General features: G+C 42.4%; 1 protein-coding gene across 5 annotated transcripts in view; it reads left to right on the plus strand.

Annotated features, from left to right (window-relative positions):
* Positions 1-1,704: 1,704 nt before the first annotated feature.
* pi4k2a (phosphatidylinositol 4-kinase type 2 alpha) overlaps positions 1,705-20,425 on the plus strand; it is a 54,111-nt gene continuing 35,390 nt past the window's right edge. For 3 of the 5 annotated variants that reach the window (XR_011345445.1, XR_011345444.1, XM_069900263.1), the window contains exons 1-4: positions 1,706-2,187; positions 15,934-16,134; positions 17,433-17,564; positions 18,045-18,198. Coding sequence is in view for 3 of the 5 variants with exons in the window: in XM_069900263.1 (XP_069756364.1) it covers positions 1,813-2,187; positions 15,934-16,134; positions 17,433-17,564; positions 18,045-18,198 (862 nt within the window). In the remaining 2 variants the exon portion in view is untranslated. Of the gene's footprint in view, positions 2,188-15,933; positions 16,135-17,432; positions 17,565-18,044; positions 18,199-20,425 lie in introns of all 5 variants that reach the window. The other 2 variants (XM_069900265.1, XM_069900266.1) reach the window with 1 other exon arrangement.

Genomic DNA, 20,425 nt, shown 5'->3' on the forward strand with positions numbered 1-20,425 from the left:
CTCTCCCTTTGTCACCTATCAATGACCTGCTGCTGTCATCCTTCACCACTCCCTATTTCACCAATTCTCCCACAAGCTCCCTGTCCTCATTACACTGGCTATCTCCCCTCTGCACTCTATGTCTTGATAGAATGATATTGTACAGTTGTGGGTGTAGAGGGTTTATAGTAGGGACTGAATACACATCCTTTCAAGGTACCGGTGTTGAGCATGGTAATGGACGAAGTGGTGTTGCCAATCTTTACAAAGTATAGATTATACATTATCTTTGACATATAACGAGAAGCTTGTATGATTCCTGTTTCAGCCAACATAATTTCGTGAGCCACACATTACATGTTAAAGAACTGCGCATTGGCCACCCCTGACATAGATCCATGGATGTTTAGCAATTATGGAAAGCTGATCCCTTGCATTTTCATTTGTACCACACGAAACCCAGTAATAAAGTATTTTCACAAAGAGAAACCCAGTAATAAAGTATTTTCACAAAGAACTTTCATTTCTAATTCTTTAGCATTTCAAGGTACTTCAGAGCATTTTGAATGGCATTCACTCTAACTACACAAGAACTGCATATGTCAGATCTGGAGAAAACAAGGACCAGCCCAGCATGAATGATTTGGGCTGAGAGTCCTGTTCCATTCTCTTTGGCTCAAGATTCAGCAGGTCAGGCAGCATCCATGGAGAGAAATGAACAGTCAATATTTCAAGTCAGGACCCTTTTCTATGACTGCAATGTGGGAAACATGCAAGCCAATTAGCACAAACAACAACACTGGAATAACTAGATATGCTATTGAAAGTGAGAAATTGTAGTTTACACAGAAATACTGGAGAAACATGGCAAGTCATGCAGCATTCTTTATGTAGCAAAGATATAGATACACAACCAACATTTCAGGCCTGAGTCCAAAATAATCTGAAGGTCTCATTTAATAGCAACATGATGGTGGTGGTGAATTTTGAACATGGCACTGGTTTTTATACCATCACCAGAAGGCATCGTTGCTAATGCTGTAATCAGGAATTGCAGCAAGGGGGAGGGGATGAGACTGGAAGCAGAGGAGTGGGAAGGTGACCATGGTGGTGGACCAGTGAAGGGCTCTGCGGCTAAGGAACACAGTTGTCAATTGGTGACTTGGGCGAGGAACCACCCAAGCTGTTGGCGACTGTGATCGAGGGATTCACACCAGGAGGACGACTGATGGAGACCAATTCGAGACCGGCTGAAGGGGTACCAAGTATCAGAACCGGGGTGCGAGAGGGTGCCGAGGGCACTGAAGGGTTCCTTTCCTGATCATGTCTGGAGCTCGGGTTGAGGCTGCAGGAGCACTAGAGGTGAATTCATAGACACTCGGGGACTGAGGGAATTCTCATTCTCTGACTGTAAGAGGTGCTTTAGGCAATTTCTGCTGATGGCGAATCTGTCTGACTATGACAGACTAAAGCGATGTTCGTGTATAATGCAGTCTTTATTACATGATAAAGGAATCTTGAATCTTGTCTCATACCCAAGTATCAACTAAGTTGAAGGTCTCATTTAATAGCAACGTGATTAATGCTCCTGCATGATGGTGGTGGTGGTGAACTTTGGCGTTCACATGACAGAACGTGGCACTAGTTTTTGAACCAACTCCAGAAGGCTTCGTTGCTATGCTGTAACCAGGAAGTGCAGCAAGGAGGGGGGTTGATACCGGAAGTTTCCAATAGAACCGGAAGTTGCGCCAACAGCTGCCCCAGGCGCTCGTCTGCCGAGGGAGCAGGACTCGCTACCTCCTCCGTTCGGCCCCTCCTGTTTTTTGCTGCCCCATGGACGAGACCAGTCCACTCCGCTCCCCGCTCCAACAGCCGCCAGACAGTTACTTCGCCACGGCCCAAATCGGGCCTCCTTTCCCGGGGAATGCTCCGGGCTTCGGGCCTCCCCGCTTCGCAGGGGGAGGCGGCGGCCCGGGCGCCGGGGTGCGGGTACCGGCCCCTGCCGCCTCGTCCTCACCACCCGGCTCGCCGAGCGCGGGCCGCGAGCGCCAGCCGCTGCTGGGGCCGCGCGCCCTCAACGAGTTCCCGGATGAGCCCGAGTTCGCCGACGTGGTGCGCCGCGCCGAGCACGCGCAGGAGCTGGGTGTGCACCCGCAGCGCATTAGCCAGGGCTCCAGTGGCAGCTACTTCATCCCCGACCCTGCAGGGGTGAGTACTTCGGGTGGGGTCGGGTGCGGGCCCGCCGGGGGGGGGGGGTTCGCAGGGGATGCTGAGGGGGCACCCTGGTGAGGGTGAACGAGGGATGACAACAAGACGGCGCCAGTGGAGCGATGGGCATGTGTCTGGTCGAGCAAACGTGGGGTGGGGGGCGACGGGGCACTGAGGGCGCAAGGAGGTGTAAAAAGCTGAGGAGGGGTACCAGGGGAAGTTTGGGGGCGGTCAAGGGGACACTAGGGACCGAGGGATGTGATACAGTCCGAGGCCTGCATTGCAAACTTCAGGCTTGACCAGACTAGGATGTCCCACCACTATGTTAAGATCCCCGGGGCTTGAGTGAACTATTGAGTATTACAGATTAGACTGGTACAGTATTACAGTCTGACCCCTGCGTTACAAAGCCCAGGCTTGACCTGGCTATGGAGTTTCAGAGTAGTCTGGGCTGAGGAGGGTATTACAGTCTGCCCCCCTCACCCCACCTTGTTATGAACCCCAAGGTTTCACTGGACTATAGAATATTACAGATTGTGCTGGGCTGATCTCCAAGTTATGAACCCTGGATCATGACAAGACTATGGATGGTATTATAGACTAGGCTGATGAAGGCATTGGATGCCATCCCCTGTATGGGGCTGCATTATGAACCTGGGGAATGGTCTGGGAAGAATAGTAGATGCTGTTCATCAAATTGTGAATTCAGGCTCAGAAGAGGAAGTTATTACAGGCCATCTCCTGAGTTACTAGCCCAGGGGTGTGGGAGGACAATTGATGATAAGATATTGCACTTGACCCCTGTGTTACAAACTGGGATGGGGGTGTGGGAATGCAGCAAGGAATAGGAAGGTATGATGCACTGTCCCCCATGTTACAAACTCAGGAGCTGGGAAGAGAAAGCTATTATGGGAGACCCATGGGTTACAATCTTGATGGGTGGGGAAGAGAAAGGTATTACAGGCTGTCTCCTGGGTTACAAATGTGGAGGCTGGGAAGAGATATTAGAACTCAGCCCCTGTATTACAAACTCGGGTCCAAACATGGAAAATGAAAGTATGATAGGTTACCCTGGCATTAAAAGCTTGGGTGTCTGATCAGACAGAGGAGGCATTACTGGCCATTCCCATGTTATGAATTTTGCCAGGATGCATCGAGGCAGTACAGTCACCACACCTCCACAAGACCATTAACATGAATGTTTATTGCAAGAAATGAGCTGTGGGAGGAACTCAGCAGTTTTGGCAGTAACTATGAAAGAAAATGGAGGATTGACATTTCAGAAAAACAGTGACTGACCATTTCTCTCCATGGATGCTGCCTGTCATGCATCCCACCATTAAGCTCACGAATCCAGCATCTGAGGTTCTTATGTTTCTGTTGTCAACGATCTGGGTAAAGACTCTGCATTTACAGTCTACCTGCTTACATTTGTTTATTGTCTTCCATTGCCTCATTACAATGATACAGTCAGGATGACCCATGCTCACTGGTTGGCTTCCATGGGCTTTGGGTATTAGTGTACAGAAACAGGCGGCAGATGCTGATATCTGAATCTGCTGCCAGGAATGCGGCAGGCTGAACAGTATCTGTGGAGGCAGAGATGGTCAATGTTTAGGGATGAGACTCTGCATTGACAGTTTATCTTTCCCTCTATGGATACTGCCTAAGCCACTGACTTCTTCTGGCAGTTTGTTTTTGTTCAAGTAACATGCATGTTATGTTGTGTAAGAGTTGCACAAGTATTAACGTAAGTGATTGTCAATTTCCAAAGAGCTCTCAAGTGGCTTCCAGAGGTGAAACTGGCAGCCTGTGCTTTTGAGAAACAATGATGTCTCATTGTACTACAGAGGATGAATGTAACAGGTTTTTATCCCAGACTAAATCTCATTTGAATTTAATCATTTTTATGCGAGCTCCTTTGGATATATGAGTGTACATGAAATGAGCATTATATTAGAATTATGTTCTAATTATATTAGAATTAAGATCATTACTCATGATTTGAACAGAATGGGAACTCTTGTCACATAATGACCGTGACTGATTGAATCTTAGTCTAAAATAGATGTTGCATCAGTTTCATTTTGTGAGGCACAGGACTCGCTAATAAACCGACAATAGTACATTGCTTCAAATTCTGAAGACTAAGTTTCTTGTGTTCGTGATACTGCACCAAATAAAAACAGTGGGGGAGAAAAAAAGCCTAATCAGGTCAAGCAGCATGTCTAATTAGAGTAGCAGTTAATGATCACATTAAAGTTCCTTCAAAAGAACTGAAAAATAAATCAATGTTTCTCAAGGTAGCAGAGAAGGTTTGGGAGGTGGTCGGGTGAGGTGGGGGGGGGGGGGGGGGTGGCAGGGAGAAGGTATGGCCAATTCCTGATAAATATCTTTAACTGTTCCACTCTCCATTGATGTTTTCTGACTTGAGTATTTTCTTGCATTTTCTGTCTTTATTTCAGCGTTCTTGCATCTTCAGCTTTTTCTTAATTTTCAATGTATTAGCCTATACTGCATGGGGAAAGTGATGTGGAAGGAGAGAGGCTCTGTGCTGTGAGGCTGTTCTTTTTAATATCCAGTACAGGGCTTGGTTCAGGTACCAGTGTTAGAAGCCAATGAGTTCTCTCCCATGTATAGGACATTAGTTTGTCTACCCTGATGCAATGAACAAGACCTGCTGTTTCGCAAGTTTTTGAGCAGTGCCCAGATCAGCTGCCAAGTGCTTTTCTGAATGTTAGATTTAGTGACTTTTCTGTGAGTGGCACTAGTTTATATTTTATTCAGACAATAATGAAAGCTGATGCACATGGGACATTGATTTTGCAAATTTTAACAAGTGTTCAACAGTTCCTTGGGCTGTTCTAGAATGCTAAAAAACATATAATCAAGGTTTAAAAAGCAAATATTTGACAGGTTGTCACTGCAGATCTCATTGAAATCATGAGTTCCTGAAATCTTGAATGGTATTCTGACAAAACCTATTAATTCCTTCTTCCTTCCCATTTACAATGTATTTTTTAAATGTACCAACATCCAGTTCTATTTCAGACTCACATTCTTGACTGGCATTTTGGGATTTTGTCAATAATTTTCTCGACCCAAGAGGAAAACCACCAAGATTTTTGTTTCTATTTCTGTTTTATCTGGCCCCTGAATCTCCCCAGCTTCACTTTTTCCTTCAAGATAAAAAAAAACTATTCCAGTTAACATTTCATCTTCTATTCTCTAAAACTTAGATCCAAAACTGGTGCTCAGATCCTAATCTGCATGCATCCTGCAGTGGTAAAACATGAAAGTCTGCAGGATGAAGCAAAAATGCAATGCCTGAAAGGTTGGTTCTGTATCTATCTTTGCTATATGAAAGACACTGTTTGACCAGCTGAGCTTTTCCAGCATTGTTTTACTGTATCCTGCAGTGCTCTGGACAGTAATCTCCACTTGATCCAAATTGAGCATTATTTTGATTTTAAAAGATCATCCTAATCTTACAAACCATTCAGTCTTGCCCTGTAAAACTCTCTCCAATCTGTCTTCTGCAGCTTTGGAACCTTCTTACAGATCAACTTCAATTCTGGTCATGTACCCCAGTTGGCTGTGTCCTTTGCAGCTGTCAAGATGATGATGTTTCCTCTCTGGACAGATAGCTGCTCATCTATAATATTGCTGAATGGCTGAGCATGCTTGAGGAAGCCTTTTAGGTCACCTCTTATGTGTGTAAACTCTTGTGGCTCTTGTAGTTTAAGGATCTTGACTGACTTCAGGTCTCCTTTCCAAATATTTCCCAAATTTTATGTTTAAACATACAGCACGGTAACAGACCCTTTTGGCTCATGTGCTGCCCAATTACACCCTATTAACTTCCAAAACCTGGTACGTTTTGAATGGTGGGAAGAAACACAAGCAGACACAGGAGAATGTAGATACTCATGGATAGCATGGGATTCGAACCCTGGTCACTGGCGCTGTTAACATTGTTGCGCTAATCGCTATGCTAACTGTACCATCCCGTGCCGTGTTACTAATGTAACTTTGAAAACTTGGCTAGAGCAGTGGTTCTCAACCTTTTTCTTTCCACTCACCTACCCCTTTAAGTATTCCCTATGCCATCGGTGCTCTGTGATTAGCAAGGGATTGCTTAAGATGGAATGTGGGTGGAAAGAAAATGTTTGAAAAACACAATTTTAATCGTACCTAATTGACTTTTTATGTCACGGTTTCATAACTCCAAAGGAAATGGGCCAATGACAATTTTTCTCAAGCAAAATATTTCAATAACATTTGGGTCTAGAGCAGTAATTCTCAATCTTCCCTTCCCATTCACATCCCACCATAAGCAATCCCTCACTAATCACAGAGCATCAATGGCATAGGGATTACTTAAAGGGGTATGTGAGTGGAAAGAAAAAGGTTGAGAACCACTGGGCTAGAGGAAATTTCTTACAAAAACTTTCACTGTTGGAGCTGGGGCTTGGTATAGTTGAAACCCTCTTTTGGACATTGTAATTTAGGGTGTAAAGTTCCCATATGCCGTTCTCTCAATCCCAACCCAACCATCTTCCCTAACCCAATTAGAGACTGTCGCTAACTGCTAGCTTTGTAAATTAACTCTATAAAATAATTGTTTTGATTGTTATCCAGTCAAGTTAGCCCACTCAAGTGCAGCTGACAGTGCAATAATAAAACAAAAGTACAGGATATAGTGTTACTCAGACAAATTACAGGATATGGAGGAAAGTATAGTTACCCTGCAGGTGCATCATCTTCTACCATGAAGGGCCATTCAAGAGTGATAACAGCAGGATATCTTTGAATCTGGATGGTGTTTACAAGCGCATGAATCTTTCTGACAGGGGTAAGAAGAGAGTTGGCACATGGTGGGATGGGTGCTTTAATATAATTACAGCTTTCCCGAAGCAACAAGAGGACGAGATGGAGTTGGACACAAGGTTAGTTGGGCTAGATGGCTTGAGCTGCTTTCACAACTCTGCAGTTTCTTCTGATGGTCACATGTCCCATATGAGAAATAAAGTGGATGACAAATTTTGAATCTTACAGGGTTTTGACTCGATGTTAGCAATTCCTTCTCTCCCACCCACTAATGTTGCTCAGTCCAGCAGATTCTTAAATTTTTCTTCAGATTCCAGTATCTGCACAATGCACTGTATAGGAGTGGTAGGAGATTCATGAAACATTTTTGAAAGGAAATCAGGTTTTTCAAGTAAAAAGCAAGGAGCATGGCCAATTAGTTTTTAAAGAGCCTCCACAGGGTCAATTGCCTTTGGCTGTTTCTTTCTGTGTGAAGATTGCAAATAGTATCATCAGTCTTATCTGATACAATTGGTAAACAGTTTAACAAGAACTTTGGACACCTGAGGTTGAGTCACCATCCACTTTGGTCTGGATTTCCACCGGATCTGATTCACTGAATTTTTGCCTTTGTTGCAATGGAATTCCTCACCAGTTTTAATTTCACTTTCAAACCTGCCTGATAAATAACCTTATTTAAGTGGAACTCTGTTTTGGAGTAAGTTTTAAATTCTTAAAATTTAAACATACAGCACCACGAATCTGTGCTGCCCAATTTACACCCCATTATCCTACACGCCCAATACCTTTTGAACGGTGGGAGGAAACTGGAGCCCCGAGAGAAAACCACGCAGACACGGGGAGAATGTACAAACTTCTTACAGACAGCATGGGATTCGAACTAAGGTCCCGATCGCCAGCACTGTAAAGGCTTTGCGCCAACTGTTATGCCAACTGCAGCCAATGACATCTTCCTAGACTATTTCCTGAATTAACTTTGTTTTCTTAACCCTTGTGGTGCCGCGATTAAGTCTGTGGCCCTTCAGGAATAAAAACGAACATGCTGTTAACCCTATAAAGCTGAAAGCTTCTAATGTTGTAGCAAGTTTCCTCTTAATGGAAATTGGTTTTTTTAACTGCAGGGTGGAAATTTACATGAAATGAAAAATGGCTTTTTTCAACTTAATACTGAATTCTAGATTCAGACTAGGTTTTGTCCTCATCCCACTAATAAGACATGAATTGAGTGGAATAAGCACACTGCCACTGAGTTTGGCTGTTTGTGAGGAGAAATGCCCAGGGAAAACGTTGCAAGAGCTAGGAGGTTGCACCTGCTGCCTGTTTGTAATTTCACTTGATCGTTCTATTTTTTTAATTTGTATTGTAGCCCACTCAGGCTCAAGAGATACAAGTAGGGATTGATTTGTGGATAAATGATTGGTCAAGTATTCAATCACCCACACATCTGGAGCTTGATTACAATGAATGTCTGAGATAGAAATGGGGCCATTTAAGGGAATCATCTGCAAATAGGGCTGCTGTTTTGTCTATTTCAATAACCTTGTCATGTGGATAGTATGGAAACTTTTTTATTTTTCTTCTTCTACCACTGACCAGAATGAACATTTGAATGGAAAGTTAAGTTGGAGTAGTAAGATCTATTCTCATCCTGTAGAAAGAACCTCTTAGAACTTGCAAAACATTTGTAGTATAATTCTTGAAGTAGCATAGGAGAATAGGGCAACTGATTTGTGTACTGTGACCCGCGATCAGTAGTAAAACTGGATCTTTATTAGCAATGTTGGTTAAGGTCTCTTATCGGGACACACATGGATTCCTGCCCTCCAAAAACCAACTGTGATATCTTTTTTTTTCCCCCCCAAGAGGACAGTCAAATCTCAAATTCTCAGATATAAAATGTACTTTAGAGTTGTATCTCAGCGAGGAAAAGGAGTGATTTTAACATTAGAAGTCCTGTTTGTAGCTGTCAGAAGCAGCTGTGGGGATTCTAGCTTTATTCCCTGAGAAGTTGAGATGTTGCTCTGGTACCATGTTATTGCAACGTGCATCTGCATAATTGTTGCTGCTATTTGACCTTGGTGAGAATATTATATTGTCACATGCTGACAATATTTTCAGATGCCTAGGGTGGTGGGGGGGGTGGGCCTGAGGGGAAATTCTTCACACAGAAGGTGGTGGGTATATGGAATGAGCTGTTAGAAGAAGTGGTGAAAGTGGGAACTATCACAATGTTCCAAAGACGTGATAGAAAAGTTTCAGAGCCAAATACTGATAAATGGGATGAGCTTGGTTGACATGAAAGTTGGGCTGAATGGTCTGTTCTGTGCTGTAGAAGTCCACCAATGCTCCCCTTTGTATAATTTCCCGTGCTCCCTCCTTCTCTTATTACCCCATCTCACTTGTATCTGAAACTTGCAACATTTCTCTCTGCTCTATTTAATCTTCATTCTGGATTGAATAAATTCATTCATGGGATGTGATCACTTTGAGTTTCTGCTTACCAGTCTGATTGTCCCTTTTTTTTGAAATGTATTATTTTTTTGAAATATATAGTAACATTTTAAACTTACAGTATATTAAACTTTCTCTCACAAACACAATAAACAAAAACAAAACAGTCCCTCCCTCACCCTCCTTCCATACATTCAGATACGTTCATCGTCAGAGGTTACATATATTTTAAGTATATAAAGTTGGGGAATCTGTTTTTATACATATAATAGTTTTATAGTTCTTTTTATTACTGTATCTGGACTCCTATATGGTCCAGGTATGGCTGCCAGACTTTTGCAAAAGTGCCATATTTATTCTTTAAGTTGTTTGTGGTTTTTTTCCCCCGTAGGTTCATAGCTGTTCATCTCCACAGTCCATCATGCTTTGAGTAGGGGGGAGTTGGACTTCCATGTAATTGCGATACATTTTTTTGCTACCACCAGTGCTATTTTTATGTGAGATTTGATATTTGGTCAATTTGTCGCTTATTTCCATGAAATTACCTAATAGATATAGCTCCGGTCGCCCATGAAGGCCATTCCTGTTATCCTGGTTAATTTTTCTGAGATTTCTTGCTAAAATGGCATCACTTTCACACACGAGCACGTGGCATATAGAAAAGTTCTTGTCTCAGTTCCACATTTGAAACACATCTTGAAATTTTGACTTTTGATCCATGTAACTTTTGTGGGGTAAGATATAATTGGTGTAAAAAAAATTATACTAAACCAGTCCCAATGTTGCATTTATAATTCATGTCATGCTGTCCTTTCACCAATCTGACCAGCTTCTTTCTGAAATCACCACACCCAAGTCAGGCTCTCATCTTTCCCTCAACTTCTGCAACCTTCGTTTTGCACTTTCACTCTGTGGTGTGTATAGTACATTTTTGTTATAAATTAGGATGTATTCCTCATCCAGACCGTTTGTTCAGTTTTGATTGTCCCTTTTAGGTTACTTTAAAGCGCACTTGTTTTCCTTTTCCTCTCAAGTACATAAGCTTCTGTAATCATGATCAGGGTTCAGCAGGCTGCTGCACCACCCATTTCATCACAGAACAGCCCAATACTGACCTCATAATCAACTCTTGCATCGGCAAGATGCAACATCAATCCAACAAACTAGTATGATTTTAAGACATTCTATCATCTTTCAACTTAAAGATCATAATCCACAAAACACCAAATTTCATGACAATAAATCCTGATTCTGATCAAGTTTCTGAATGATCTACACTGATTGGGTGGTATTGGCTCATAAGCCGGAAGTGCCTGTTACCGTGCTGTTTGTCTAAATTTAAATTTGATGGCCCAAGTAAATAATGAGGTCGCATGTGATCCCTAACTCTTTGACCTTCACCATATCTAAGGTCAAGGATAGTAGACAAAATGGTGAAGTATTTACTTGGGGAAGGGATAGTTTCAATGGGATTAGGCAGGAACTGTGGAATAAATTGGGAAGATTCAAGATTCACATTGTCATGTCATAAAACAGATGTAATATTGCATTTTCTGCCTTAAGGCAGACAAAGATTGCCATCAGCAGAAATTGAGTAAAAGAATGTCTCTTCAGAGTCACTGAGTGTCCATGGATTCTTCCCCAGTGCTCCTGCTGCGTCTGCAGCCACACAAATTTTAGTTCAAACCTGAGCTTCAGATCCAAACCTCTATCACAGTCATGAAGCCTTCAGCACCATCAGCACTCTCTTGTAACCCAAACCAATACCCCTTCGTCTCCTCTGCTTCTCTTTCTCAAAAGGTGGGGTGGGGGCAGGTGTTCTCCCTGTTTTCTGGTGCCCTGCACTAATTCTCTGCTTCCCCAGAGTCTGTAACCCCTTGAGGCCGCTGCCAAATACAGGTGTCACCTTCTTGGGCCCAGACTCCGCGGTCGCAGGATTTTAAAATAAACCACCCTCAGCACCTTTAACAGGCCATTTAAAGCCTGTACAGAACCGTCAGTAGTTGGATTAGGTTGTTGATCTCTAGTGGGGGAGAGTTCAGCGTAGTGGAGGATGTTTAGGGACCACATACATGGGTTCTGGATAGGTTTGTACAACTGAGACAGGGAAAGAAGAGAAATCCTAAGGCATTCTTTGTATAAATGAAGAACAGAAGGTGGCAAGAGTGAAGGAAAGGCTGGTTATGGTTAAAGGAGGAAACATGCTCCAGGAGGTGGAGGAGGAAGGGGAGGTCCTAAATTAATGCTTTGCTTCAGTGTTCACCAGAGAGAGAGGATCTTGGTCAATGTGAAGTTAGTATAGAACAGCTTTATGTACTAGAACATGTTGAGGCTAAGAAAGAGAAAGTGCTTGATCATCTCAGAAACATTCGGATTGATGTCCCTGGGACCAAATGAGATATACTTCAGGTACTACAGGAAATGAGGGAAGAGATTGCTGGAACATTAGCAATAATCTTTGCTTCCTTTCTGGCCACAGGGAAGTACTAGAGGATTGGAGAATGGCAAATGTAATCCCTTGTTTTAAAAAAAAGTCATAGGGAGAGAACCTTGGAAATTATAGATCACCAAGTCTTGTGTCAGTGATGGGGAAACTATTGGGAAGGATTCTTAGGGATAGAATATATGAGCATTTAGAGAAGCATAGTCTTCTCAGGGATAGTCAGCATGGCATGAGCTTAATTGAGTTTTTTGATGAGGTGACAAAATAAATTGCTGATGGTATGGCTGTTAGGGATTTTAGTAAGACATTGACAATGTTCCCCATGGGAGACTCATTCAGAAAGTCATGCGGCTTGGGATCCATGGAACCTTGGCTGTGTGGATTCAAAATTGGCTTGCCTGCAGAAAGCAGTGTCGTACAGTAGTAGATGGAGCATATTCTGCCTGGAGATCAGTGATTAATGGAATTCTGCTGGAATTTGTTTGAAGACTCCTACTATTTGTAACTTTATAAATGACCTGGATAAAGAAGTAGAAAGATGCGTTGGTAAGTTTGCAGATGACATGAAGGTTGGAGGTATGGATAGTTAGATGGTTGTCGCAGGATATAGATAGGATGCAGAGTTAGGCGGAGAAGTGGCAGATGGAGTTCCATCCGGATAATTGTGAAGGTCGAATTTTGAAAGGTCGAAAGTAGAGTACATAGTGAATGGAAGGATTCATAACAGTGTGAAAGAGCAGAGGGGCATGGGGTCCAAATCTATAGCTCTTCACAATTTCTTTTTCAAGTTAAACTGACGTGCTTTATTTTGTTTAGAATTGTTCCTGTTCTTTGCTTATTCCTTTTTAATTTTTTATTTTTTACTCTGTGAACCATATCAATTAAAATACATACAAACATTTAAATATACACAGTGGCATCCCCTCCCTTCCCCCCTCCCTTCCCCCCTCCCTTCCCCCCTCCCTTCCCCCCTCCCTTCCCCCCTCCCTTCCCCCCTCCCTTCCCCCCTCCCTTCCCCCCTCCCTTCCCCCCTCCCTTCCCCCCTCCCTTCCCCCCTCCCTTCCCCCCTCCCTTCCCCCCTCCCTTCCCCCCTCCCTTCCCCCCTCCCTTCCCCCCTCCCTTCCCCCCTCCCTTCCCCCCTCCCTTCCCCCCTCCCTTCCCCCCTCCCTTCCCCCCTCCCTTCCCCCCTCCCTTCCCCCCTCCCTTCCCCCCTCCCTTCCCCCCTCCCTTCCCCCCTCCCTTCCCCCTCCCTTCCCCCTCCCTTCCCCCCTCCCTTCCCCCCTCCCTTCCCCCCTCCCTTCCCCCCTCCCTTCCCCCCTCCCTTCCCCCCTCCCTTCCCCCCTCCCTTCCCCCCTCCCTTCCCCCCTCCTTCCCCCCTCCCTTCCCCCCTCCCTTCCCCCCTCCCTTCCCCCCTCCCTTCCCCCCTCCCTCCCCCCTCCCTCCCCCCTCCCTTCCCCCCTCCCTTGATGTATGATTTGTCTGACAGAACATGTTTCTGCTATCTGCAAATAAGATCTTTTTTGAGGGAAAAATTGGGACAAGCTATGACCATGCCTGAATGCGATATGGTGATTCTAATTTGAATGTATGTAAATTTATTTCTAAGATATATTACATAATCCAAAGTGAAGCCCCAAAACTGGGCCTACAAAGGTCGAGGGAAAGATGGGAGTACAACAATCAATGAAGAATGGTGGCAGGACTTGTATCTGGACAGTGTGATGGAAATTGTCAACACCAGTATAATTTCCTGCACAAGTTGTACCTTACACCTCAGAAACTAAATAACTCAAAGTTGAAGATTTCAGAAATGTGTTTAAGGTGTGGTGTGATCATTTGTCCACTCTACCTGGGGATATCTAAAAAAATTTCAAAAGTGGATTTTCCACAGGATCTAGAGTTGTTCCTCTTGGGGGATATTGGAGAAGTGCAATTTAGATTGACTAAATTCCAAATTTTGTTCATGAAACTCACTTAGGTGGTAGCCAAGAAGTGTATAGCGGTTTCATGGAAATCCAATTCCCAGCTAAATACCACATGATGGAATATGGAAATCTAGAGTTTCATTCCCCTGGATAAAAATCACATATAACCTACAGAGGAAACATGACATATTCGTTAGATTTATGACAACCTTACTTGCAGTACTGGCACTCAGAAACATTGATCCCTCCCCCCCCCCCCAACTTTTAAATAGGGATAAGGTTAAATTATCCTCGTAAGGCCAGAGGTGTGATTATGGAAATGGTAAGGCGCAGATGACGCACCTGCCCTTTTCAGATCACTAGTTTTCTTCTTTGAGCTCCTTTCTTTTTAGTGTTTTCTTTTGAATGGCATTACCACTGTTATTTCTTTTCATTGCAGGTTTTGATAGGGATCGTGTGCCCCACAATGATTAGGATAGAGATAAGTTTTTGGAATGTATTTGCTAAGGCAGGTGGGGGGGGGATGAGGACGAATACGGACTTTGGGTATGAATATGTGCGTGGATGGCTTTGCTTATTGGACTTTGTAACTCTGTAAAAACTAAAATAAAATATTCAATAAAATGGATGAGAGGTGACTTATTAGAGGCATGGATGGGGTGCAGCCAGCACCTTTTCCCTTGAGCAACAGTTGCAAATACCGGAGGACATCTGTATAAGGTGAGGGGACAAAAGATTTGGGGAGACATGAGGGCTGTTTATTTTTAGAAGGTTTTAGACAGGCACATGAATGCAAGAAAAATAGAGGGTTATAGGTGTGAGAGAAGCAAGTTTGTATAGGTTGGAACAGGATTATGGGTCAAAGAGTCTTTTCTGCCGTTAGGTTCTATGTTCTTCAGTGGCCTGGCCATTACTTATTTATCTATGCCTATTGCAAACAAATTACCTGGTCATCTCATTTTGAGATCCTACTGTGTATTCATTGACTTCTCCATTTCCTGTACTCCAATATTGACAATTTTAAAAAGTACTTCACCTCTGCAGTGCATTGGAGTTCCTCAAATTATAAAAGGTGCTATCAAAATGTGTTTCATTCAGTTCCATTGCTGGAGATTGCATTTGGGACAGGAAAGGATTTCTAGAATGGTAGAACATCGATGTGATGTATTTAAGTAAAGGTTGTCCAGTCATGGAGCAACATGATGGAGAATTGGTTCAACAAGTAAAGATTGGAGCTTGGTCTATTATACAAATTGCATGGTTAAAACTGTATAAAAGCCATGAAAAGGTTTGTGACCTCTTTAGTTATTTGAACTGAATTAATTGTTAAAATCTTTGAAACCTCCAAATGATGGTAAATGTCAGTTTTAATCAACAGAAGGAGGTCGATTGAGGGAAGAGGGTGACAGAGAATTGTAGCATGAGCACTGGTGAATGTGAAAGGAATATCTTCACATGCCACTCTTTGTCTCCAGAAGGTAGATAAGCTTGTTAATTTAGTCACAAATCTACGTAAATGCAGATCAATGATTTTGTTTCACATCTAACTAGCAGATTTGAGATGTGTTGAAGACACATCAGAGAGCTAGAGGGATAAAATTCCTGAGGTTGCTGGATTCATTTGAATCAATGAGCCTGGAATGGGCTGGCTTGCATAGCTATTTTTGTGGACTGCACTTAATGGGTGGACTGGAAACTGGGCTTGATTTCAAGCTGATTGCTGTATTGAGACTTGTTTGTTTAGTACATGGGGAATCCACGTGTGTGCCAAGAAATAGGTTCAAGAATATGCATGACCTGGCATTAATGCTGTCAAGGCAAGAACTCTGCCTCTTTTCCTTTTGTTTGAATTTAGTACTTGGGTGAAATGTAACCATGAATGAGAGCAAAGTCTTGCATTTCTTTGATCTTCTAACTGCGATATTTCCCACTGAATTCGAAGCTTTAAAAGACAATAGAGCAGTGGATTTGCTTTTCTGATGGAAGCAAGGCTAATTCTACTGTACTTACTCATTAATGTCTGGTTCTGAAGAACCACACTGAAGGAGATTTGTATTAGAAGCGTCTTACCAGGACTGTTTTTCTCTCTACCTACAGAACATTATTGGAGTTTTTAAGCCTAAAAATGAAGAACCATATGGACATCTGAATCCTAAATGGACCAAATGGCTGCAGAAGCTTTGCTGTCCGTGTTGCTTTGGCAGAGACTGTCTTGTTCTCAATCAGGGCTATCTCTCGGAGGCTGGAGCCAGCCTGGTGGACCAGAAATTGGGGCTTAATATAGTACCGAGAACTAAGGTAGGCTTTAGGTAATGTGCATGGTCTCTTTTCTGTTTTAAGTTTTATTTCTGATTTCCCCTCATAGAACAGAAGGTGGGATTCATTACACTCTCTCTACAAATGCTCAGCTTTCACCTTGATAAACCATTACCAAAGGTCTTCAGATAATTTATATTACAGGCTTAGGTGTCAAACCTTAGCTCTCATCCAGTTAATTTCACTATTTCCTTTCCAGTCCCTCTCTGAGATTGCATGGCTCTGTTGAAAAGACTTGATGGCTGGAGTTCTTTGTGCTTGGACACCACTAAATTGTTGGGGGTTTATCTGATGAATTGTTTGGAAAATCAGGGTAAGGCAAGTGCACAGTTTTGTGCAAACCTGTAGGGAGATTTTTTGTGAACATTGTTCATCAGTGCCTCAGATCTATTGTTTTGAGCCCACAATCATTCTGATTTTTCACTGCCTCACTAGCCCTAAAAAGCACTACATGTATATTATGGTGTCTTTTGCTATTTTAGAGTGAGTACAAATATTGATGTTGCATCTACTTTAGTTTCTAATGCTTCTTGTCCTTTTCTTTCTACTAAAGGGGAAAATACAAAATCCCATTTGTTTTTGGAGTCCATGACTTGCTCAAGTCCACAAAAATGCATCAAATATTGTACATTTTTAGACTTCGCTAGGCATCAAATTCTTGCAAACCCAATGAAATAAAAGCTCCTGTGAAATAGGCAGCATGGTTGGCATAGCAGTTACTGCAATGCCTTTACAGCACCAGTAATCGGGACCTGGGTTTGAATCCCACACTGTCTATAAGGAGCTTGTACGTTCTTCCTGTGTCTGCGTGGGTTTTCCCGGAGGCTCCAGTTTCCTCCCAGCGTTCGAAACACGCTGGGGGGGGTTTGTAGGTTAATTGGGTGGCACGTACTCGTGGGCTGAAATGGCCTGTTACCATGCTGTATATCTAAATTAAAAATTTAATTTAATGTAAAATTTTAATTTTAATGAATGTTACTTCAACATGGCAATCTTGGCAACTTTTTGTCCTCGGGTGATACACTACCATACAAAATGGCTTCACTGCATTTGATTATCCAGAAAGTTGGCATTTGTGGAAAGGAGTTCACAGAACTGGTTTGATGTGAGCTTAGTGCAGGAACAAGGGATATCAGTAATAGATCAACCATGATCTTATTGAAATATGGAGTGGACAAAAAGGGCTAAATGGCGTATTCGTGAAATCTACAACGGCTACCTGGTGGGTTTGAGGGTCAAAGTTACCTGCTGTTTTTAATGCTGGTTCTCCCTTTCTCCAGGTAGTACATTTAGCAAGTGAAACTTTCAACTACAATGCAATTGACAGAGTGAAATCCCGGGGGAAGAAACTGGCTCTCGAGAAAGTACCAAAAGTAGGGCAACGGTTTCACCGAATAGGCCTCCCTCCCAAGGTACAAAGTGCTGATTTAAGTAAAAATGTGACCATCTTTCTGTACTGTATGATGATTATTTCACTTTAAAGGATAGAGCAGGCCCCAACGGCCAAATGGCCTCCTTCTGCTCTGATATTTTGTGATCTTGTTAACGTTTCTCCCACTTCACCCCTGAAAACTCTAAAGACACCAAGCACCAGGATCATCTGACATCCATTTTTATATTTAATTCTAACTGTCTTCAGTCCAAAAACTGCTTCATCTATTCTAGCTTATTGTGTATTTCCAATTGTAGTTGCTGTCCCATTAACATGTCTCTATCTTACCCTTTGCTTCTCCAAAATTATCTTCTCCAGGCCTCGGGAAAAGAAATTGCAGCTGTCATTTTTTTAAAAATTGTTATTGACGAGCAGCTGTTGAAGAGTGTTTGAAAATATTTTCCTCACTTCTAAGTTTAGTTTTTAAATTGAAAAGAATTTTCTCCCACCCTTTTCATAGGTTGGTTCCTTCCAGTTGTTTGTCAAAGGCTATAGAGATGCAGACTATTGGTTGCGCAGGTTTGAGGCTGAGCCTTTACCCGAGAAGACCAATCAGCAGCTGCAACTCCAATTTGAGAGGCTGGTAGTACTGGACTACATCATCAGAAACACAGGTCAGTGCTTTTTTGAAATTATTCTTCCCTTGCTGCATTACTTGTCCTTGTTACATCATCTGTATCTGTCTACATGGGTATTGGGGATTCAGCTGCGCTGGATGGGTCACGTCTCCAGAATGGAGGACCATCGCCTTCCCAAGATCGTATTATATGGCGAGCTCTCCACTGGCCACCGTGACAGAGGTGCACAAAAGAAAAGGTACAAGGACTGCCTAAAGAAATCTCTTGGTGCCTGCCACATTGACCACCGCCAGTGGGCTGATAACGCCTCAAACCGTGCATCTTGGCGCCTCACAGTTTGGCGGGCAGCAGCCTCCTTTGAAGAAGACCGCAGAGCCCACCTCACTGACAAAAGGCAAAGGAGGAAAAACCCAACACCCAACCCCAACCAACCAATTTTCCCTTGCAACCGCTGCAATCGTGTCTGCCTGTCCCGCATCGGACTGGTCAGCCACAAACGAGCCTGCAGCTGACGTGGACTTTTTACCCCCTCCATAAATCTTCGTCCGCGAAGCCAAGCCAAAGAAGAAAAAAAAACATGGGTATACACTGATCATTCTGTCAACTTTGGGCAATTTTGAGGCTGCTTCTTACTTGCAGACATAGCATTGCAAATATTATTTTGACATGATTGGATTTAAATTTTTTTTAATGATATATTTTTATTCTGTAATATTATTGTTTAATATCTCTGTATTAATTCGTTATTTACTATGTATTTTTCATATCTCTTTGAACTGTATGTGTTTATAAATTATAATAATAATAAAAAGATTGGAAAAGAAAGGATTTAAATTTCTAGTGCAAGAAATTTCTAGTGCTTTACCAGAATTTGATTTATGTACTTCTGACATATGCACTTAGTTTGTGCATGTGCCTGTTTATTTCCTCTAACTCCCCCCGTCCCAATCTCACGACCATAGGGCTTTATAAACTGCATCATCGTGACAACCTTGGCTCCACGGTGTTTGAGATACCCAAGGTTCCTTTTATTGTCATATGATAATACATAAAAATGTATTATTATATACTTCAACTTTTGTCTGCTGTAAGGCAAGCAAAGAGTCACCATAACCCAGGGCTGGCCAAACCACCCGAGCCACATGCGACTCTTTGGTGTTTAATGTGTAGCTTGCGGAAATATGTTTGCTGAGACGGGAATCATATGAGCCAGTGCTCATAATGGTTGTTTTAGTGGATATACCTTGCGATTAAAAATATTTGGTATATACACCATATATACAAGAGTAAAAGTTGACACCCCTAGTTTTGTCTCCAGTCGCCCACCCATCTGAGCTCCTGACGCCCCAAACGATGCAGGTACTTACTGCGGTCAAAATTAGTATGTGTGTAATGGTCAACCCCCTAAATTTTACCCTAAAAATTGGTCCACAATATTCAACTATTTCACAAGTAAATACAGTGTGCATACTTTTTGATTATTGAAACTAATACAAATTAGCAGTTTAAAACATATATACCTGAATAAATATGATTACATACATGTAGTATTTCTTAATATTTATGTAAAACTTTTGTAACAAAATGAGCATGTAAGATTAAAAACCTATATGTAATAATTTTTCATGTCTTGCGGCTCTCAGACATCTGCAGTTTATCATATGTGGATCTTGCATTAGGCAAGTTTTAACACCCCTGCCATAACCATTGCCTTTCATTTATCCTTTTCAACCCTCTCCCACCCTCCCTGCATCTTAAAACTATTTCCTCTCCTTGACCCGAAACAATAACTGTTTCAGATCTTCTGAATGTAAATTTTATTTTCAAGTTGCAGCATCTGTATTTTGGGTTTGTTCAAACATACCAGCCTGATACATTAGTCCTGTTTTAAAACGATTGTAGCTTGGAAGGAGTGGGATGGAAAACATTTCTAACATGAAATAAAATAATGGTAATCAATTGGCTAGGATTTACAAGAGAATTTATTTTATTGATATAAATGGGGCAAATGTTTAACAAGAAGGGGTAAAACACAGGATTCTGTTGACACTGTGGTTAAGTGAAAAAAAACACAAAAGCTGGAGAAACTCAGCCGGTCAAACAGTGCCTTTATTTGCCCTGCTGAGTTCCTCCAGCTTTTGTGTGTTTTTTGTAAAACAAGAAAGTCTCTAGACACTTGGGTCCATCACAATACACAATGTGCTGGTGAAACTCGGCAGATCAAGTTTCCTTATACGGGTTGCAAATGTGATTAGAGAATGAT

This window comes from Narcine bancroftii, chromosome 10, assembly GCF_036971445.1.
Source record: "Narcine bancroftii isolate sNarBan1 chromosome 10, sNarBan1.hap1, whole genome shotgun sequence".
NCBI classification, from domain to species: domain Eukaryota; kingdom Metazoa; phylum Chordata; class Chondrichthyes; order Torpediniformes; family Narcinidae; genus Narcine; species Narcine bancroftii.